Here is a 23368-nt window from a genome sequence, read left to right on the forward strand (position 1 = left end):
CCTACAGATGATGAATTGATTTGCAGGTTTATATGTTTAACGTCTCTTTCCCTAATTGGCTGTGAAGACCACAGGAGCTATCAAGAACAAGAAGCTATGCTGTGTTTTAAAAGTATTTATATTTTTCTTTTAAAAATGTTTATGTATGCTGGGCAGTGGTGGCACACCACACACACACACACACCTTTGATTCCAGCACTGCAGAGGCAGAGGCAGGCAGATCCCTGAGTTCAAGGCCAGCCTGGTCTACAGAGTGAGTTCCAGGATAGCCAGGGCTGGCCTGTATCACAAAACCAAAACCCTGTCTCAAAAACAAAAAGAAAAGAGAAAAAAATGTGTATGAGTTCTTTCAGGTGAGAGCGAGTTGATAACTTAAGAGAAGCACAAACAGGCTGCTGTCGCCGGGCGTGGTGGCGCACGCCTTTAATCCCAGCACTTGGGAGGCAGAGGCAGGCGGATTTCTGAGTTCGAGGCCAGCCTGGTCTACAAAGTGAGTTCCAGAACAGCCAAGGCTACACAGATAAACCCTGTCTCGAAAAACCAAAAAAAAAAAAAAAAAAACAGGCTGCTGTCACAGATGAAGACACTGGCCCGCCCTTACCACTTGGCTACATTTATGTAGAGCAAAGGAGACTTTTCTGGGCAACAAGAAGAAAGCAAAATCTAAGCCTGGGCTGACCCGGGATTCAGAATTCTCCATTCCCGGTCTCCTCCCAGGTGCTGGGATCAGGGGTTTATAGATCCCCAGGCTGGCCTCTAACTCTGCCTAGCTTAGGATGGCCTTGAACTTCTGACCTTCCTACCTCTACCTCCCGAATTCATCAAACCAGGGAATCAGACCAGGGCTTTGTGCCTATAAGGCAAACACTTTACCAGCTGAATTTCATCCCCTAAAATAATATGTTTTAAAGAGTAGATTATGTTGGTCAAGGTTCACTTGCCCCAAACTTTAACTGCTTCTACCTAGAAACTCTTCCCCTTCTTTAAGCCATTGCCTTTACGTCTAAATCATCACACAATCTGCTTATTTATTAAGGTTAGCCTTTATTATCTGTTCTCCTTCCAGAATGTAGTATTTTAGGAAACGTCATTTTCCTTAAAGGACTCCTGTGTCCCTGAAATATTTCCTGATACGTAGCAAGGGCCTTTAAGTGTTATCTGAGGAGCAGACAGACAGATTTTTCAGGTTTTGCCCTCATCAATTTGATGTATTGAAGTCTGTGTTACCTGTTTAAAAGTATAGTTTATTCTTTCCTTTGTCTGCTAGGTTGGTGAGAATGTATGTGCGCTTATGTGCTTGCACAGATGAAGGCCAGAGGTCAATGTTGGGTGTCTTCCTCAGTTACTTTCTACCTCCTACCTGTTTGTTTGTTTGTAGGACAGGGTTTCCCATTGGCCCAAAGCTCACAGACTTGATTTGGGTGGTCTGACTGGCTAGCATGCACCAGCGCTCCACCCTATTCATGCCACCAAAACATGCTCCGGTGGCTAGGCGAGGTTATTATGTGTGGACAGAGGAGCCAAACTCAAGCCCTCAGGTTTGTGCAACAAGCATTTTACCAAACGAGCCATGCCTGGACCCTGCTAACTTACATCTTCTAGAATGAACTCCTTTGTCTGCTCCCTAGGGAGCTGGGTGGGTGTTGATTTTCCTGAGTTGTTTGAAACCTTTGCCTGTTCAGGACAATCGGCTCTGATTACAGGAGACAATAGTTTCTGGTGATTGCTGGTGAAAGGCAGCCGCGATTTCAGCCCGGCAAACGCTGTGTACCAGAAGTGCCCCAACTATTGTTAGCTATCTGGGCCACTGCCTGGGCCACTACCCTGGCCCCTCCAGAACACACCTGCTGCATTGGCTCCTGTATTCAGGACTGTGCTGGGTGCTCAGCCCAAGCAAAGAAAGTGGGAAGCCCTGACCCACCCAGCTGCTTTAAATGTAGCCCGAGGTTGATCACGCTGACTGATAGTGTCCTCTTCTAGCCATTAGGTTTCTCCCCTCTGAGTCTGGAGCATGCCCAGAAGAGTTCCTAAGACCTATCCCATTTTTCTCTGGGATATGATTTGGATTTTGGTTTTCCTTGTCAATCAGGGTTCATATAATTTAAGATGTCAGTAAATCTTTAGATTTTACAGGACCCTTCCGAGGCCTTTATTATATAGTCTGTATACATTACTGTATATTCAGGAGGTTGGCTTATTTATCTTAAAGAGGATGTCTCTAGTTTATCGATGCATCAAGACTCACAGAACTGGTATCTGTCTTCCATGTGGAATCTCTACCTTTTAGGGGATTTCTAGAAGTCTCAGATTTGAGGCTGGTGATGTAGTTTGATTGGTGAAGTCTTGCCTGACGTGCATGAGGTTCTGGGTTGGGTCCCCAGCACCAAGAAACCAGATGTGGATGTCCACTGTGGTGAGCCCAAACTCTGGAGGTGGAGGTGGCAGAAACAGAAGCTCATCTGTAGCTGCAGAGTAAGTCTGAGGTGATCCTGAGATGGAAGAGATCCTGTCTCAGATCCCAAATGTTCTCTATGGTTTTTATTAGGTTTGGGTAGGGGTTGGAAGGGAAGGCAGACACTTGTCCCCAATCTTCCATTTTGGTATGACACCCCCTGCCCTTTCACCTCTTGTGGTGGTTTGAATATGCTTGGCCCAAGGAGTGGCACCATTAGGATGTTTGGCCTTGTTGGAGTAGGTGTGTCACTGTGGGTGTGGGCTTTTAAGACCCTCATCCTAGTTGCCAGGAACTCTGCTAGCAGCCTTCAGATGAAGACGTAGAACTTTCAGCTCCTCTTGCATCATGCCTGCCTGGATGCTGCCATGTTCCTGCCTTGATAATGGACTCAATCTCTGAACCTGTAAGCCAGCCCTAATTAAGTGTTGTCCTTATAAGAGTTGCCTTGGTCATGGTGTCTGTTCACAGCAGTAAAACCCTAACTAAGACACTTCTAATCTACCTGTTGTGCCTATTATCCTTTCAATTCTCCCGAGGTCACACTACTATTAAGTTAAATACCTATTTGCACTAATATTTATAAGTTAACAATAATATCAATAAGTTAGTAATATTTAACTCATGCTACCGAGGTTTTCACCTTATCTGCCTCTAATTTGCATTCAGTGTAGCCCACAATTTATTCCATCTTTTTCAAAAGAGTTTTACTTACCAAATTTCCAGACAGGGTCTATATGTAGCTCAGACTGGCTTCAAACTCTAAATCCTCCTGCCTCAGATTCCAGAGTGCCCTGCCCAGTTTGACCTATTCCTTCTTAGGGCAACTCCTCTTTAATATGTTGGTCCCTATTTTTTTTTTTTCTTACCATTTGGGATGCATTTTCTCAGTGTGCCCTGTAGAGAGAACATCTTGTGTATTGTATGGATGCATCAGTTGTCAGTAAAAAACAAACAAACAAACAAACAAACAAACAAACCCAAAACCCTATGGCCTATAGGAGAGACACCTGGTAGAGAGAAAGGATTCTGGGAGAGAGCCAGGCACAGAGAGATTGGCCCCAGAACATGAAGGAGGATAGATGCACTGAACTTGGGCAGAGGTAACCAGCCATGTGGCAAAACTTATATGGGAATAAATGGGTTATTAAGTTGTTATCTAATTGGGGAACCAGCTGAGGCTATCTGGCCAAGGTATTTGTTTATATATTTTGAGTCTCATGGTCATTATTCTGGGAGCTTGGGGCCAGGAGGAAAAACACTCATGAAGAGCTGGTTTTCTTATTGACCCAAAATTTGTATATTGGCGTTTCTTTACAACACTGACTAGATAGGGGTGATATGATAATAATGGTGATGAGAGTAACCCCTAACTTAGATTGGAGGCTCCTACCAGTCATAAGGAGGCAAACCACAGAGAGTTTCAAGGTTGACTCCCTGGCATGGATTAAGCATCACCCTTGGGGTTTGGGGCAATTCTTTTGTGACAGAAGTAAGAGAGGGAAAACTGAAGTTGATTTTGTACTTGAACAAAAAATGCAAAAGTTCTAAACCGAATGCCACTAAACCGGATCCAGAAACATATCAAAAAGATAATAGATTGTGACCAGGATATGTTTATCTCTTTTTTGTTTGTTTGTTTGGTTTTGAGACAGAGTTTCTCTGTATAGCCTTGGCTGGCCTGGAACTCACTCTGTAGACCAGGCTGGCCTCAAACTCAGAAATCCGCCTGCCTCTGTCTCCCAAGTGCTGGGATTAAAGGTGTGTGCCACTACTGCCTGGCCAGGATATGTTTATCTCAAAACAAAAACAAAAACAAAAAACCCTGAGTTTCCTTTAATATTATAAAGCCCATATTCTTTGCTATATTAACAGGATGATGCTGGAAGAAATCGATGATCTCCATAGGAGAAAAAAACTTTAAATTCTCTCTTACTATTTTTTTTAAGCTTTGGTTTGGACAATGATTCAGCAGATGAAGTGCTTTCTGTGTAAGTAGGAGAGACAGAGTCTAGCTCTCCAACAGTGATGTGGAGAGAACCCACTCCTGCTGTTCGTCCTTTGACCTTCATGTGCACACTGAGACACATACCGAAAAGATCAGCTTAGGGACTTTGGGCAGGTCATGAAACACTCACCCCTTGGGAACGGGGAGGCTAATTAGCATTTCTCAGACCGCTGGGTGGGAGGGGACATGCAGGTGGGGACACTTCATTGGGCTGATCATTGCTCACTTTCAGACAAGGGGAGTCCTTGTCACCTCATTCCCTAGAGACCAATCAGTTTAAAGGGCTCACTGTTCTGCCAATAGTATTGTGCCTAGTTGCTGATGCTCTGTTCTGCCCCTGGAAACCATATAAAAACTCACTGAACAGGTGTTAGGGGTCTGCCGCCTCTCTTTTGGGTCTCGGACTACCCCAGTGCACTGGAACAATAAATTCCTCTTGCTTTTTGCATAGATCCCGGCTCTCATGGTTCACTCACCTGGTCCCTGGTAAGCTAAGGCTCCCCGAGTCTTAAAATACCACACATGTGTGTGCATGTATGTGTGCACACATATGAGAGAAGAATACAAGCCAGGGTCAATGAAGCACACCTGCAACCCCAAACACTGTAGGAGGCTGGCAGTCAGAAGGCAGATTCCCAGAGGCTCTCTGGCCAGCCAGTCTAGGCAAGACAGTGAGTTCCAGGTCTGTCAGGACACCTTCCTTGTTTCAAAGAATAATGTGGAGAGCAGCTGAAGAAACAACGCTCTCCTCTACATGAGCATTCATGGATGAATGTCCCTGCACACACACACACACACACACACTCATACACACATACTCACACTCAAACACACACACACATAAACACACACACATACTCATACACACATACACTCAAACACACACACATAAACACACATAAACACATACACACACACACTCTACATCTCTCTCTTACCCATACACCCAAATTAAGTTTTTTTCTCTTTTTTAAACACAAGCTGTCCTAGTCCCCGTGCTGGCGTGAAACTCCTGCCTTTACCTCGAAAGCACTGGGATTATAGGCATGCGCCATGACGCCTGACTGGATTTTTAAATACGAAACTTCCTAGAGGAGAGGACGTTTAACAAAATCCCACATAATGTTAAAGGGTAGAAATCGATCTTGTTAAGGTCAGAAATAAGATCAGGAGCAGTGGGAACTGCAAAGCCTAAAGCCAAACCCAAACAAAACAAATTTGCTACAGGACGCCTTAGGAAATAGAAAAATCCACCATGTTTGTGGCTATTAACACCCCCTGCCCCCGCCTTTTTTCTTCTTCTTTTTGAGGCAGGGTTTAACTTAACAGCCCAGGCTGACCATGAACTAACTCTGGAGCTCAAGCAGGTCTTGAACTTATGAGCCTTCTGCTTCACCCTCTTGAGTAGCTGGTATTACAGGTCTGCTCCACCAAGCTCAGCTAATGTCCAGACTATTTTTTAAAATAGTCTTGCAAAAAGAAAAGAGCAAGCAATTCAATAGAAAAAGAAGAAGAGGGCTGGTGAGATGGCTCAGTAGGTAAGAGCACCCGACTGCTCTTCCGAAGGTCCAAAGTTCAAATCCCAGCAACCACCTGGTGGCTCACAACCACCCGTAATGAGATCTGATGCCCTATTCTGGTGCGTCTGAAGACAGCTACAGTGTACTTACATATAATAAATAAATAAATAAAAACAAAGCAAAAACTATTAAAAAAAAAAAGAAGAAAGAAAGAAAAAGAAGAACATCCAGAGTCAGCAAGATGGCTCCGGTAAAAGGGCTTGCTGCCAAGCCTGATGGCCCTGGTTCTATCCCAGGCACCCCCATGGAGGAAGGAGAGAGAGAACTGACTCTCGAAAGCTGTCCTCCAAACTCCATATTCACACCATGGCATGCATATACACTAAATAAATAAATAAATATAATTTTTAATACGATCAACTAGATAATATGCGGCAAAGCTTCATACCCACTCCATTAGTTAAACTGGTAATGTCAATATTGGCCATGATGCAGAGTCACCAGAACCCTTGCATTATCTCCGTGAGAACACAAGTCAGAACAATTCTTTGGGAAGACAATTTGCTACTGTTGTGAGGTTGATGTCACACAGACACTGCCTCTAATCTCATCCCTACCCACATTAAAGAAAGAAGTGAAAACACATTCACCAGGCTATATCGGAAGTATATATCATTATAAATGTCGGGGGGAAACACTGAAGAAGATCAGTCATACGGGGAAAAGCAACAGTGTAGCCATGTGCTGACATACCACACAACGTGCAAAAGGCTGAACAGGGACTTGGCTTAAGGAAGCGAAGTCATGTAGTGAAAGAATATAGACATTCTAATTCCAGTCACCTCACGTTTTTACATGACAGACTGACTAATCCACTTAATCTTTAAAAGGAAGAACCTCATACTTAAACACTGGGTATGGGGGTGTTCGGGTGCCATGGTGTGCACGCTGCAGCTGGAGGACAACCTGCTAGAGTCAGCATTCTGTCCACCATGTGGGCTCTGCAGATCAAGGTCAGGTTGTCAGCTTTAGTGGCAAGCATCTTCACCTGCCAAGAGCCATCTCCCTGGCCCTTACCTTTTTTTTTTTTAACTTTTACATCATCAACAAAATAGAGACGTAGGCATTGCTGAGCACCACCAATCATCAGCGAGTTGCCAGCAGCTTGTTAGAAGAGTGTCTGGCCTCATCTTAAGGCCTGGGTGTAGCCTATGACATTGCTTGCCTGTTCAGGTCTCCGGTAGTTCTCACGCTGCTAGCCCACAAGCTGCTCTGCCTGCCTCAGAAGCCATCTGAAGCTGCCTTGCTCTCTGTTACTTCAAAACCATGTCTGCCTCACCCCTCAGGTTCTGGCTACATCTGCTCTTTCAGTGCTGACTCCTAAGCAGTAGCACGGCTGTGCTCAAAGCTTTCTGGAGGTAGAGAATTTGTGAGTCTTGCTTGATGTTCTAACCTTAGACACGTGACACATAAATATGCTAAATACTCATTGAACAAATGGGAGAATGTGGGGTCTCCCAAAAGGTACAAGAAAAAGCCTTGAAATCACAGAATATGAATTGCCTCTGCATTATTTAAGATGGTCTTTCTTTTTTGTTCCTCCCCACTTCCCAACCCCCAGACAGGATTTTTCTGTGTAGAACTGACTGTCCTGGAACTCGCTGTGTAGACCAGGCTGGCCTAGAACTCAGAGATCACTTGCCTCTGCCTTCTGAATGCTGGGATTAAAGGCATGTGCCACCATTGCCCAACCCAATATATCTTTATTTTATTTTTAGACAGAGTCTCATGTAGCCCAGGCTGGCCTCCAACTTGCTAATTGGCCTAGAAAGACCTCAAACTTCTGGCCCTTCTGCCTCTACATCCCAAATGCTGGGCTTACATACACAAGCCACCATGGGCGCACAAGATCCTTTCTTCTGTTTTAAAACATCTCATTTCGTAGGCACGCTACTTTCAAGCAATTGTCCAGAAGTAGCAATAAGGAAACCGAATGACCACAGCAAGTGCCGATAGCTATAAAAAGCAAACTTGCATTGCCTTAGAAGTTTGTGTACAAGCAGAGGGTGACCCAGCTGTACATTCCTGGGCAGAGAATTTGGAGTCAGGACACAGAAAGGGATCAGGGCCATTTGCTGGGGATTCCTGTGGACCCTTTCATCTGGGGCCACTGCATCAGTAGATGTCATTTCCCAAGACACAGATAAAGCCCTGTCCAAGCCTGCTTGCCTTTCGGGAATGCTGATTTCAGTGAGCTAGCACTTCACTACTACTGAGCGATCGCACACAATTAACTTGGAAACCAAGAGTATACATACACATCTGTTGCCAGCTAAACTGAAGCTACACGCACATGGTAAAGTCTCGATCACACACACGGGCCCTGAGAGACAGTTGCCCAGCAGACATATTTTCTTACTAAAGTAGTAGAAAATGTCATTTTCTTCTTGACCCTATGTTACAAGCCAAAATTACGCATCGTTTTACTATCATTGTCATTATTATTTTTGAGATTAAGTCTCAGGTTGCCCTGGAACTTGTTATTTTGACCAGGATGAGGACCATATCTGGTCCTTCTAGCATCCAACTCCTGAGCTCCAGGGTCACAGCTGAGCACGCTGTGGCGCCTGATCTATGCTTTGCTATGGATTGAACTTGGAGCCTCGCACATGGTGGGCAAGCACCGTACCAGCTGAGATCCGTCTCTAGCTCAACTCTGATGTATTGTTAGGAGAATCCAATGGATTAAAATCTGTGCCACTGGGTCCTCTGACTGAGATACTGCAAGGGCTTTAGTCTGCAGCAAGCAGGCTTCAGGCTGTCGTTGCCTCAGCTCCTTTAAGTTTAACCATATTGCGCCTTTATCTTAAGCGTGTGTGTGTGTGTGTGTGTGTGTGTGTGTGTGTGTGTGTGTGTGAGAGAGAGAGAGAGAGAGAGAGAGAGAGAGATTTTGAGGATTCCCCCCTCCCTTCTGGGGGAGTTAGTTACTGTTGAAAGAAAGTTGGAAAATATTATCCATTGTAGCACTGGACTGAGTCAGGAGTCCCTGTTTGCTGTCACCTGTGTGACCAGTCCCTTTGTAAACAGTAGGGAAACGTGATCCCTCCCTCTGTCCTCTTAGATCAACTCAGCCTTATAAAAGGCACAAGCACGATGAGGCAGACTCTTCTCAGTGTCCGGAGACTTTTTGGATGTCCTAATTTCTTTGAGACAAGGTCTCGGGCTTCAACTCATGTGCAGCTAAGAATAATGTTGAATTCTTTTTTTTTTAATTAGGTATTTTCCTCATTTACATTTAATTTTTAATTCTTAATCCTCCTTACTCCTCCTTACTTAATACTGCTTACCCCTGAGTGTGGAACCCCTCCTGGTTCCGTCTGCTTTTCTGACTGAGAATTGCACTCTTTTTAGACCCTTGGACTCAGAGTTTGCCAGCATCTTTCACAAACCTACTGTTTCTTTTATTTAGCCAGCCCTGGCCTGTGAAGCCTTTTCCACTGCCCTCCCACCCCACCCCCGTGCACAGCTCCAAACTTGTGGAATAGTGTGTGTGTGTGCCTGTGTGTGTCTGTGTGAGAATATGTGTGTGTGTGTGTGTGTGTATGTGCATGCATGTGTGTCTGTGGGCACATGCATATACATGTGTGTGCATGTGTGTGTGCCTGTGTGTCGTTGTGTGTAGGTATGCACACACATGTTTGTACCAGCCAGAGGTTGACATCCAGTGTTATTGTTATTGTCTATCTCTCCCCCCCCTTTATTCTTTGTGAATTTCATACATGTATACAATGTGTTTTGATCATACTAAGCTTTCCACTCCCCCTATCAAACTCCTTCCAGACCACCCTCTCCGCCACACCCCCTCCCAGTTTCACGTCCTCTATTCACGGCTCACAGAGCCCGATCAGTGCTGACTTTATATGCTCAGGGCTGTCTTCTGGAGCATGAGCATCCTAATATCCATGAGGGTCTTTCACTGTCCTGGAGCCGGCAAGCCCTAAGAATCCGCTTGCTACCTCTCCAGCATGACAGGACACCCACCCTTGTCACGTGGAGTTGTTCCTTAAATCATCCACCTCGTCCAGTCAGTCACCAAGTTCAGCTTCATCTGAACCTGGCAGCCTTCCTTCTTCTCACGGCAAGAGTCCCACCCCACTGGAGTAGCTGATGCCCAGGGTGCCTTCCATTCCGTTCCCAGAAGCCTCGGCACTCCACCTTTTTCCGATCTAATCCATCCTTCTGGAATCACCCTCCTGAAATGTTCCCCTTCGCATCGCTCATATGACATGAGACTGCTTCTGGCTTGTTCTGGCTTTTGCTTTCCAGGTTCTTCAAAATCATCTGGCTCTACTCTCCTTTCTGCTTAGATCACTTTCCTCCCTGTCACAACCAAAATATTACAATGCCCTCTGCCCTCTGCCCCCTGTCCTATGTCCAGTAGACAAGGTCATGAGACTCCCTGGTCCATGGGTCTCGTGGAGCCTAGTCTAGCTTCAACCTTGCTATCATAGTTAAGGATGATGGATGACTTTGAACTTCTGACCCTCCTACCTCCACCTTTCAAGTCCTGATTATAGGCATGTGTCACCACGTCTGGTTTTATGTATGGCTGGGAACCAAACTCAGGCGTCCCCAGCCCTCCTCCTTGGACACCCCTTATTACACAATGCTGCAGCGTTCTGATTACACGTCTACTTTCTCTAGTAGATTATTGGCTGCTCTCTCGGTATGGTTTAGATGTGGTTTGAAAACAAGGTCGCTAACCTCCAATAGCTCGCTGCTTTGAACTCTGGCTTTGAACAACTTTAGTGACTCGGTGTGTGTTTGTTGAACAAGTGAGTTCATTTCTAACTAGCTCCAGTTTAGTCTTCAAAGCTCAACTAGAATACCTTATAGTTCTGCAGCCTTCCTCTACCTTCCCTATCTCTCAGCCTGAGAGCTTATGGTCTATTCCTATAGAAATTAAGAAGAAGCCGGGCGTGGTGGCGCATGCCTTTAATCCCAGCACTCGGGAGGCAGAGGCAGGCGGATTTCTGAGTTCGAGGCCAGCCTGGTCTACAAAGTGAGTTCCAGGACAGCCAGGGCTACACAGAGAAACCCTGTCTCGAAAAACAAAACAAAAAAAGGAAAAAAAAAAAGAAATTAAGAAGAAGCCAAGCATAGGGCACATGTAAAATTAGGGTGACTTTTTTCTCAACTTCCTGGAAGGCATTGGTATACATTTATATTATTTGTATAGTTGCATTGACAATGGTGCTGAGCAAAATAAAAACTAAGCAAAGACTGCTCTCTAAGTAGACTTGTATAAACCCCATGCTTAGAAAAACAGCGACAGCTGATAGCCGACCAGGAAAATTATAGTTTTCTTTATACGATTGTAGTCAGGAATTTCAGTACCAGTTCATTCCGAAATGAATATAATGGACCCCTATGAACTTCCTGGCCTCAGACCAACTGTTGCTATAGACCCGAGCTCTGTCAGCAGAGAAGTTCTTCCTAGGTAAAATTAGTACTGCTGCACAGAGTCCTCCTACATGACTTTCATTGTGTGTGTATGTGTGTATGTGCACGTGAATGTGTGCATGTGTGTGTACAGGTTTTGTGTGTGACCATGTGTGTGTATACATGCAGTTTGTATATGTGTGAGTTCATACTCCTGCATAGGGTCAGGGAGAATCTGAAGTCACATGGGAGGTCTTCCTCAATCACTCTCTACAATATTGACGGAGGCGAGGTCTCTTCTGACCCGGCAGCTCACCCATCCTGTCCAGTCTAGCTAATCAGTTTACCTGGGAATCTTGCACTGTATGGGTTGTGGAGATCTGAACTCTGGTCCTCATGTTTGTGCTTCAATCCACCGAGCCATTCCTTTGGCTTGAAAATGTGTAGATTTGTACATTTTTGCCTGGCTGATTGACCAGTTTTGGGTGACTATTGGATTACTTCTATTTGGGGAAGAAGTACTTTATAATTGTAGTTGTTTTTGTTTGTTTGTTTGTTTTTGGATGGTGTACTGAACTGATTCTTGTAGCTGAGACTGTCACCATTGAGAAATGTCAAGAATGAGTGATTTGGTCTTTTACTTAAAAAACAAAAACAAAACAAAATCCCAGTCTATCCAGAAACCCAAGAGTTAGATGGACCTCTCTAGGGTATGTGTGCTGTAAGCTGAAGGCTCAACAGCTTCCTTAGACTGACCTGAAGCCATGGAGGGGCATGTGTCACACTGCTGGAATGACAGCTCACAAGATTTCCTGACCATAGTTCCAGGAGGTGTCATCGGTTATATTTAAAGGAGAAGGTCGGACACCACTGTTACTACTCTTTCCTGTTGTCGTTGGCCAACTGCATAACTCAGATTTTAGACGTAAGATGAATCTCTTACTTTCCTGGTTTTGTTTGTTTGTTTTTAGCATTGCCCCACTCTCCCAAACGACGAGGACAATATCAGTTGTACACAACCAGTGAAGACAAGTGAAACTGGGAGCCAGATTCTCTCTGCAGTTTCTCCTTCTGGGTCTCAATGTTCCTCGTATCCCGAGGGACTTCTCCAGTGATTAACTACAAGAATTCTCCTGAATGTATAGTTTCCCCCGATCCTTATTGATTCATTGAGTCACTAGTGTGAGCCAAAAGTGGAACTTGGCGCTCAAGACTCAGAACCATCAAAACCCTGCTGTGAAGGTCAGCTGGGTAACCTGACCTGTCTATATCACTGTGAAAATAATATTGGGTATGCTTTATCTTAAAAGAAAAAATTTTTTTTGCAGATTGATGGTGGTGGTGGTGTGGGGGTGGTGTTTCAAGACAGGCTTTCTCTTTGTGTAGACCTAGCTGTCCTGAAATCAGCTCTGTAGACCAGGCTGGCCTCAAACTCACAGGTCTCTGTCTGCCTCTGCCTCCTGAGTGCTAGGATTAAAAGTGTGCCCTACCACCATCTGGCCCTTGAAAGCAAAATCTGATATATGAATGTGCCTTTGGGCCAGAATACTTTCAATTAGTATGCACATATAAAATACAATTATTCATATTACCGTGATTGTTTCATAGTGGGAATAGTTTGAAAGAAAAAGATGAAATACTATTGACTTACAGAGAATAAAGTTTATGTAGTAATGATGTCATATTCTAGCAGTAATTGGGTGATTAAAGAAGCATAGTAACTCTTACAGGACTCTGAACGCCAGTCATTCGCCATAAATGCAATGCATTTTATGTGTGTTATTCACATGTTACCATATGGTAAGAAGAGAGGTAGCAGATACCAGCAGGTTGGTTCCAGATTCGGTGGGACCACAAATATAGAAGGAAATCTTTCAAAGTCTAGAATAAAATTAGCACCTGAAGTTCGGAACAGCACATGTAAGTCAGGACGCCTGAAGCTCATGTGCCTTACATGGGTGTCTCTAGGGCTGGGGAAACCGTGCAGTGGGTCAAGCACCTGACTCAGAAGCGTGAGGATCTGGGTTAGGAGCATCCCAGAACATAGGTAAAAACAAGGGGACACACACACACACACACCCTCATGCCCATGCACATATACACACATACATGATGGACATCTCCTTTGCTCATTAGACATATTAGAGAAAGACTTTTACATATGTAGAGTGAATGTTTAAAATTGGTCTGATCCACAACTATAGTCTATCTTAAAATCTATCAGCCATTATCTTATCACTTGCCCCGCCCCCATTTGTTTTTAATTATTTGAGACAAGGTCTCAAGGGATCCAATCCGGCTTCCACTAACATCCATACATATAAGCACATACATAATTTTTAAAAAAATCTTAAAAATAGGTCAGGCGTGGTGGCGCACGCCTTTAATCCCAGCACTCAGGAGGCAGAGGCAGGCGGATTTTTGAGTTCGAGGCCAGCCTGATCTACAAAGTGAGTTCCAGGACAGCCAGGGCTATACAGAGAAACCCTGTCTCAAAAAACAAAACAAAACAAAACAAAACAAAACAAAACAAAACAAAACAAAACAAAAATCCTAAAAATATATGGCTCTTAGAAGAAGAAAAAAATGGAGGGAGACAGGGTTTTACGTTGGCCAGACTGCCTTACACTCTATATGTAGCCAAAGGTGACCTCGAACTACTGATCCCCTTGCCTCTCCCTCTAGAGTGCTAGAGTAAAGGTTTGTGCTGAGGGAATTCAGACATTTGTTGCAGTGCCAGGGTGAGGGAGTGAACTCAGGCCCTCGTACCTGCTGGGCAAGCAAGCGCTCTACCCGTAGTACCAAGACACAGCCTCAGCCCTAGAATAAATGGAGTTACTTATGTAGCCGGTGCTATGTTCCTGCCTTTCCTCCCAGCTCCTTTTCTCAAAGGAAGTATGGAATTTTTCTGGAGCAACGATCATGGCAGACAGAATTGCTAAACACTGCTCACTGGCCGTCTTTACCTTACTTGGGGCGGTGGAATTCCTACCACTATACAATCCAACTGGACTCGGCTGCCTTCCGGAACTTCTCGGCTCCGTAACTTTTGTGTGAAGCGGGGAGGCTGCCCCAGAGGCTCTTCGTAGTATAGGGATGAAGGCGAAGAGCCAGGGGTGCTGTCTCCAGCCGCAGCCTCTCCCGCAGCCAACTCAGCTTCCCTCCTCTTGGCTTCTCGCTGTTCAATAGCGTGGTTCAGCTCATTATCCCTGCTGTCCGCAGGGATAGGAATGGGGACTGATGCTCTCTCTCGCCTTTCTGTCAGATCTGAGAAAGTGGAGCTGTTTTCCTGCAGAACTTTGTTTTGGGATTCCGTCTTGCTCTTGTGGTTTTTGCAGGCCCGAGGTCTGATCCTCTTGGAGCTGTGAGCCTTGAAAAGGGAGGAAAGTTCTTCGATGAAATCGGCAGCCTTGTTCAGGAAAACTTTCTTGGACTGGGTTTCAGAACTGTACTGCGGCCTCTTGGTCTCTGGCGGGCTGTCTTTAGGACTGGCCGGACCTCGGGAGCTGTCCTGGTGGAAGGCAGGTTCGAAGCTTGGCTTGGACGCATGCTTCGTCTGGTCAGAAGACAGACGCTTCCTGGCTTGAGCTTCATCCACTCTCTCCAAGGGGTCGTGGTTGATGGCCAGCCTCGCCAAATTGACACTTTCATCTAACTCCTCTTGGCTCAGGAAGGCAGAAAGGTCCGGAAGGTCCTCCGGGCCTCCTCCTTCTGCAGCCCCAGGACCACTGAAATGGAAAGGGTTGGAGGAGGGCTCAGCTCGACTTCGCTCGTTGTCCCCACGATGTCTGGTTTCAGCCAGGTAGCTTTCTCTCAGGAGCTGAGAGATGGAAGTGGATGCCTCTATGCTGTCTTCTTGCATGCTGAAACAAAGTGAGGAGAATAGCCGAACAATTCAGATTATTGCCACGGAATAACAAGCCTGCCTTTACTTCAGCACAGAGACTTAAATTATGGGTTGTGTTTTTTTAAAAGCTCATATCACCTAATGTAGACATTTTCACAAAAGTGAAAGATGTAACGATGATTCCTAACTCAATAAAGCTTCTCTGAAATTAAAAATAAAATTTTGCAGAGTGCGGTGGCCATGACTTTAATCCCAGCATTTAGGAGGCAGAGGCCAGATGAATCTCTGTGAGTTCTGGGCCAGCCTGGTCTTCAAAGTGAGTTCCAAGATAACCAGGGCTATGTAGAGAAATCCTGTCTCAAAAATCCAAAACAAACAACACCTGGGGATTACTATTTAAGTAAAAAACAAACAAAGAAAACCAACTTTACATTAAATTCAATTGTGCAAGTTATGAGATAATCATGGTGATTTAATACAGTATCAGGGCGGGGAATGGAATTCAGGGGCAGAGTATTTGCCTAAAATGTGAAAAAAAATGTCTAAGCCTAATTTTTAAAATGCCACTTATGTATGTATGTATGTATGTATGTATGTATGTATGTATTATGTAGTGTGTGTGTGTGGCTTTCAGGTGCCATAAAGGTTCTTTCTTCCACCATGGGAATCTAAGGATCATACCAAGGCTTGGCTGCAAGCCCCTGGACCCTCTGAACCATCTCACTGGCCCTTCTAAGCCCGATTTTGGTAATGGTAGCAATTTTTTTAAATAATTAAGCTGTTTGTTTATTTGTTTGTTTGTTTCGAGGCAGGGTTTCTCTGTATAGCCCTGGCTGTCCTGGAGCTCACTTTGTAGATCAGGCTGGCCTCGAACTCAGAAATCTGCCTGCCTCTGCCTCTGGAATGCTGGGATTACAGGCGTGTGCCACCACTGCCAAGCAAAGTGTTAGTCAGGCCCCACTGGGATTTGAACCCAGGATCTCCTATTTAAGAGACAGGCACTTTAGCCAACTAAGCCATGGAGCCACCTGGAAGACCACCCCCCCATCTCCCCCCCCATCAGTTTTATGAACTCAATGATAATAGAATTCTAGAAAAACATAAAAGAAATTGGCAACATATTATTTTAGCTACTGAAGATGTTGCCTTGACATAGCTCATGAAAAACTAAGGGTATTTATGTTGTTTGGTAGGAGACACACTGTTTCAATTCAGTGTTGTTGCTGGACTCAGCCTGCTCTCAAAAGCTAGGGTCATCTTCCCTTCATGTTGAGTCTAAACTGTTGGGCCTTGGTGTTTGTTTGTTTGTTTGTTTGAGATTTAAAATTTAAACAGATAGTTATTTGTCTGTCTGTGTGTGGTGTGGCATGAGAGTCAGTGCCCCATGAGTCCAGAGGTGCGCTGAGAAAAAAATCGGAACAGTGTGTACTCTTAATGACCAAGCCATTTCTTCTGCCCCCAAACCTAGGTTTTTAAAATGGTCTCGCATTACCTTTGCTCAAAAGAAGCGATGAAAGGTTACAGAATTCAGTGCTTAGCAGGAGCTGTCACAGTCTTAGTTTTTAAATAGTAAATATTCGAATATATCACCTTTTTGGAAATATTTCTACAACCTTAAGAAAACAGTAACGTGTTTGGTGCTGGTGATATCTTTCTCATATTCCCTCTGCAGCTTGCTGAGGGATAGCTCACCTTTGACCCCCAGGCAGTTAATTCTCTTCTTTTTTGGGGGGGGGGTGTTTTGTTTTGTTTTGTTTTCGAGACAGGGTTTCTCTGTGTAGTCCTGGCTGTCCTGGAACTCACTCTGTAGACCAGGCTGGCCTCGAACTCAGAAATTCACCTGCCTCTGCCTCCCAAGTGCTGGGATTAAAGGCATTTGCCACCACGCCGGGCCAGTTAATTCTCTTCTATCCCAAACAGACACTCAGAGATGGCCATAATCTTCCCATTTACTGACTCCACCCACCCTCAGGGATGATAATGGAATGAAGACTACACGACATTCTTCGATATTAGGTATCTGTCTTCTCAATAAAATGGGGGAGAAAATAATACCCTAAATCTCTAAGATTCACAACAAAACCCGTTTCAGTCGATCTATCTCTTCTGCCTGACATGGTAGTCTCTCACTTATATCACACTGAAGGCTTCCTAGGAACTTCCCTTGCTCCTAGACTTCCACGGTGCTATCCCAAGCTAACCTCATGATTGGCAAAGTAGGCGGTCACCTTGAGAGGGCAGTTAGAGATGGCTAGATGGGTCACTCCCGGGGAATGTTTTCTCTGTGTGCTTGCCAGAGCCTGAGACAGTTCTGACTGGAGTTAATTCAGTGAAGTCTACGGTGCCTTCAAAAGGGATGAATTTAAAATTCAAAGGTGTTAGATGACGCAGAAAGACGGTCATTAGGGTACGAAGGAGAGTATAAAAACTGGAACTACGAACAATAAGAATCAGCCAAACAAATTATGTCATGCTCATTAACTAGGATGGTTTTACGTTTTGTAGAGTGATAATACATAAAATAGCACATGAAAACGGAACTAATATCCCAGTTGAGAATTTCCATTTGTGCATGGACCCTGTGGGAGAACAGATGTGTGGAAAGAGGCTCAGAATGCTTTTTGAAACCATAGTTAATATGCATGGATGAGTTATTGTAATTACCCATTCATTTACTTCTTTAGCTTGACTCTCTGGATACACTTATAAACCAGGAAGCTCCTCTGAGGGATGCTGCTGGTGTTTCACTCTGTTGTAACGTGACTTCGCCTTTATCTCTCTGTGTTGTATTGGCTTAGACTGAAGCCAACATAGAAATGAACACTGACCATAAAATTCGAGAGATTCGAATTAAAATTATGGCTTCATCTCTCAGCAGGTGAGGGACTGAGACGTTTGGCAATATCCTGAGCTTCAAGGCAAAGCCCTTCTAACACGGCCTGTGGCTACGGGGATGCAACTGGCATTATCATTATCTTTTTTTTTTTTTTTCCAAGAGAAAAAACAGTCAGAGAGCAGAAGGTGGTCAACAAATACTTGCTGGTTTCTTGTTCACTAGAACTTCCTATTCGATCTATTACTTCTTTTTTTTTTTTTTTAATTGCAGGGTTAAGTAGAAAAGACCAAATAACAAAAAGAAACTCATAGTCAAAAGAAAAACCATGTGGTATTGCAAAAATAAATGAATAAATAAATAAATGGCTCCATGCATGTTGGGCAAGTGTTCTATCCTGGGCTACAACCCTGCCATTTCACCTAATAAATTTAACTGAGAGTCTTCTATATGCCAGGTGCTATTCTAGGTACCGAGTGGCCAATAAAAGACATCACTTCTTTATGGAGTTGACTTGCTAATGGGGAGGAATGAGGATATCAATATTAAGAATAAAGTATGGCATGGCGGTCAAATGTAAAGCAGGAAGGGGTAGAGCTCAGGAGAGGTGTGTTAGCTGGGAAGGCCAAATTCATTAGACTTCAGCAACCTGCTCAGTCAGGGAGAAATGTCAGGTCAGAAAGGATGAGTGTTCAGTGTGTTGAGTCAAACCCTTTGTTTGAAAAGAATGTGAGTAAAAAGAACAGAAGATATGAGGTAAGAAATGTACACTGCTATAGACTGGGCATGGTGGCTTATGCCTTTAATCCCAGTGCTTGGAAGGCTAACACGGGTACAACGTCATGGGTTCCAGGCTAGCATGGACTACATAGTGAGTTCTGACATGACCTGAACTATAGAGTAAGACCCTGTCTCAAAATAACAACAACAACAAAAAGAAAAGGAGAAAAGGAAGAAGGCCGGATCATATTAGACCTGCAGATCTTGGGAAGGACTTCAAGTTTTCCTACATTCTGAATGGAGAGGATTCTCATAAGAGGCGGTCGTGACGACTGCCTATGTTCCTATGTTGGTGTGGGCCAGTGAGTGGCGGCAGCAGGAGGTGGTGAGGAATGGCTGGATCTGAGATCGCCTGTCAAGTCAGAGGCCAGTGATTTGATCGTAGGATAAGAATGAGAGATGAGAGAAAGACCAGAGTATTTACGGCCGGCGCAGCCGGGTGGCCCACGGGATCAGACTTGGGGAGTGGAAACTCTGAGCCCTCTTAAACATTTTATCTGGGCCGTTCTGTGCCATTTGACTCTAGTCTCATGTTTTGTTCCCTGTAAATTGAAATGCAGGTTTTATGCCACTTTCAGAACAAGATGACTGGTTGCTCTGGAGAAGACTTTTTGGTGTTTGTGAACTGTACCAAGCTGGAAATGAGGCGATCCTGTCAGTCATCCTGAGAGACTTGTCCTAAGACATCCTAAGACAGAGCAGCCACACAAAAAACTTACTGACTTGGCCAAATTTCTTTGTGTTTTCTTTTCCCTATGACTTTTCCTGAGGAGATTCTGCTCTGAGAACTCTTTTGTTTCATTTAAAACAAAATTTGTTAAAACCTTCTCTCTGTCTCTCTGTTTCTGTCTCTGTTTGTCTCTGTCTCTCTCGATCTCTCTCTGTCTCTCTGTCTCTGTCTCTCTCCCTCTCTCTCTCTCTCTCTCTGTCTCTCTGTCTCTGTCTCTGTCTCTGTCTCTGTCTCTGTCTCTGTCTCTGTCTCTCTCCCTCCCTCCCTCCCTCCCTCTCTCTCTCTCTGCAAGGCCTCATTGTGTAGCTCTAGCTGTACAGGAATTCACTACAAAGACCAGATGGACTCAGATTCATAGAGATCCATCTGTCTCTGCCTCCTGTGTGCTGGGATTAAAAGCATGTGCTGTTCTATTGGTCTTTTTTGCTTCTTCTCCAGTACTTGGAGTTGAACCCAGGGCCTCAGGGATGCTGGGCAGGTGCCATTATTAAGCTACATCCCCAACCCATTGGGAATATTTCTTGACTCATTATAACTCAGTATTATCCTTCATCAGGCTCTAAGAAAGTTCATGTACTATAAATTCATCTGTTGCTTATAAAGTGACTATGTAAACTGGGACTCTGGGGATTCATTTCAGTGGTAGAGCACTTGCCTCCTGTGCAGGAGGTCCTGCCTTGGGTCTCCAGCAAACAAACCAATAAACTGTGGTAGTGCCCAGAAAATTGGCAAAGCCCAGCATTAACAATCTCAAATTTAATTATAAGTGCTGGAAAATTATCAATAATTGTTAGTATTATTATTAATACTAACAATGCATGCATTAATGATCAGTAATTAACAATTAATAAACAATCATTATTGTTTCTGGTGCTAGGGACTGAACATAGAGTCTCGCACATGCTAAACATGTCAAGTATAATTATATATTTAATTGGAAAAAATAAACCAACCACAGTGGCTGGAGGTGAGAAGAGGTAGCTCAAGGGTCCACAATCAATGAGACAAAAGCACTATGTTCTGGAGATGCTCTGTATAGCATGTATAGCTAATGGAACAACATAAGCCAACACATAAGTATGTGAGCTATATATATATATATTAATTACTTTGACTAATCACTGTACAATGCATACATCTATCTAAACACTGTTATTTTCATCAGCAAGCACAACTTTTGTCAATTAGCCTTAGTAAAGCTGTAGAACAGGAAATGTCATATATTTATATTTATCTACAGCTCTTTAAACACTGCTGCACATTCAGCGCAGTGTGGGAAGTCCATTCATAAAACAAAACACACCCATAAAGTCCAAACCTAGTTTCCAGATTGACACAAAACACAGCCTCATACTTAATAGTCCTTTATGAAGAACACTGACATAGGAAAATTAGTCATCTTTAAGCAACTCACCTTCAAATGCAGACACAGAAAACAAAGCCCGCTCGCCCCCTGGTTTATCTGTGAGTCTTAAAAATAGAGTGCTGTGCACATGTGAGATAATTATTTCCCACTGATATATAATTACCAGGCCTAGAATTCTCATTAGGGTGATAATAAGGCTGTGTTCTCTGTGGGGCTTTGTTTACATTTTGGGGACAGGTTCTTTTGTAGTCCATGCTGCTCTCAGACCCAACTTGTAGTTGAGAGCGACTTTGAAGTTCTGATCCTCCTGCTTCTGCCTCCTGCGTGCTGTCGTTTTAAAAAATTACATTCATTTATAGTGTGTGTGTGTGTGTGAGAGAGAGAGAGAGAACACATGTGTGCATACATAAGTGTCCATTACATACATGTGGAGATCAGAGAGCAACCTGTGGGAGTTGGCTCTATCCTTCTACCATGTAGGTCCCAGGAATCATACTCAGCTCATTAGTTTTGGCAGTAGACACCTTTATCCACCGAGCCGTCTTACTGGCCCCATTCCCCCCACCCCCAGATAGAATTTTCCTATGTAGCTCAGACTAGCCTTTCAATTCTCCTGCCTCAATTTTCTGAGTGCTTGAGAAATATAAGCAGAATTTCCCAGAATCACCCAGGATATGGGAGTTCTTTGGAGAAAAAAACCCTTACTTGCCCAATAGGCAAATGTCAGTGCAGAGGGACCAGTTCTGGAGAGCTGTGCATGGAACACCTTTTCAACATTTGGCTGTAAGTGAGATGCACTTTATGCACCATTGTGGTGCCTGATCCCCATACTACACCGGTTACCCTCACCTCTGCGTTACTTGTAGTCTATTCATAATGCGAATGGCATTGGGCATTTATATCTGTCTAGATAGACCTGGGGAGTAGATACGTGAAAGTGCCAAAGGTCCAGAACTAATATGACATACTCTCTTAAAGAGCTTCCAGCCTGACGGAAGGAAAACGGTAGATAAAGATAAATCCAGACAACTGACTTGGTGAAAGTATACCCTGAGGCTGAGCCCAGAGGCACACATGTATAAGCCCAGCTCTTAGAAGGCTGAGGTAGGGGTTGGGGGTGTGAGACCAGCTTGGGATAGAGGGGCAAAGCTGAGGCCATGCCCAGGAGCATGGGAGAGGGTCTGTCTCTTTACGGACCCCTCCCTGAAGGCCAGAGGCTGGCAGCGTGAAAGGACTTTGAAATAACAGGGCAGAGGCAAGTGGAAGGAAGGGAGATTGGCTGTACAATGTAGAGGGTGTGATTGTACACAGAGGAGCCACCGACATGAGAGAGATGCTGGAAGAGATTATTGTAAGTGGTCCTGATACCAGAGGCCAGTTACCACTGGATCTGAAATACAGCAAGCAGTTGTATTTCAAACAGATATTCCCAGGATCCATCAATGGAAAGAATCTAGGATCTGAAGGGCCTGGCAGGTAGGAGTCGCTCTGAGGTGTACCATGTAGCATGTACAAAGCCCAGAGTTTGTACTCCAGCATATGAGAGAGAGAGACAGAGAGACAGAGACAGAAAGACAGAGAGACAGAGAGACAGACAGACAGACAGACAGACAGACACACACACACACACACAGAGAGAGAGAGAGAGAGAGAGAGAGAGAGAAGAGTATGAAGGGTTGATGGTAGTCCCAATGACAGGGATGGAAGCTGTCCAAAGCACTGAATAATTATATAGATCAGTGACTCTCAACCTCCCTAGTGCTTCAATCCTTTAATACAGGTCCTCACGTGTGTTGCTACTTCATAACTGCAATTCTGCAACTGTTATGAATTGTAATGCAAATATTTGATATGCGGGATATCTGGTATGTGACCAGTGTGGAAGGGTCGAGACCCACAGGTTGAGAACCACTGATGTAGGGTGTCAAACCCATAAATCTTCCATCAATCCTCCTAAACTCAAATTTTCTTTAAAAAAAAAAAAAAAGTAAAAAGAAAAGGGCCTACTCACATTCTTCAACCTCTGTTTATATCAGTTCTTTGTATGGTAGGTAATTAAGACCTTGAAGGCAGTTCCCTAATTAAACTGGCACATTGTGAGTACATGGTTGGGGGCGGTGAGTGTGGTCTGGAGGCTCTGCTGAGGTTGGGGGTGCAGGTGCCAGTGAAGGGCTATGAGCCAGGCAGCCTGTGCAGAGCGTGTCAAGGTGACTCACTCTGGGAACTCTCTAGTGTCCACAGGTACAGTCACACTGACGCGTATTGCCACCAACAGTATCTGTCTATTCAAAATATGCTTTGGGACTGGAAAGCTGGCCCCAGGGTCAAGAGCACTTGTTGCTCTGGCAGCAGATGCAGGTTCAACTTCCGGGGGCTCCACTTCCGGGGGC

General features: G+C 44.4%; 1 protein-coding gene and 1 non-coding gene across 2 annotated transcripts in view; both read right to left on the reverse strand.

The window, feature by feature from the left end:
* Mypn (myopalladin) overlaps positions 1-23368 on the reverse strand; it is a 96262-nt gene that overhangs the window by 70706 nt on the left and 2188 nt on the right. Inside the window, exon 2 of the mRNA XM_021174306.3 lies at positions 14389-15285. Coding sequence (XP_021029965.1) covers positions 14389-15284 — 896 coding nt within the window. The 5' untranslated portion in view covers position 15285. The remainder of the gene's footprint in view (positions 1-14388; positions 15286-23368) is intronic.
* Positions 16222-16295, reverse strand: Trnak-cuu (transfer RNA lysine (anticodon CUU)). The gene has a single exon. It is a non-coding gene; the product is annotated as a tRNA-Lys (tRNA).

The sequence above is a fragment of the Mus caroli genome, unplaced genomic scaffold, assembly GCF_978045245.1.
Source record: "Mus caroli unplaced genomic scaffold, Mus_caroli_1 scaffold_9, whole genome shotgun sequence".
NCBI classification, from domain to species: Eukaryota; Metazoa; Chordata; class Mammalia; order Rodentia; family Muridae; genus Mus; species Mus caroli.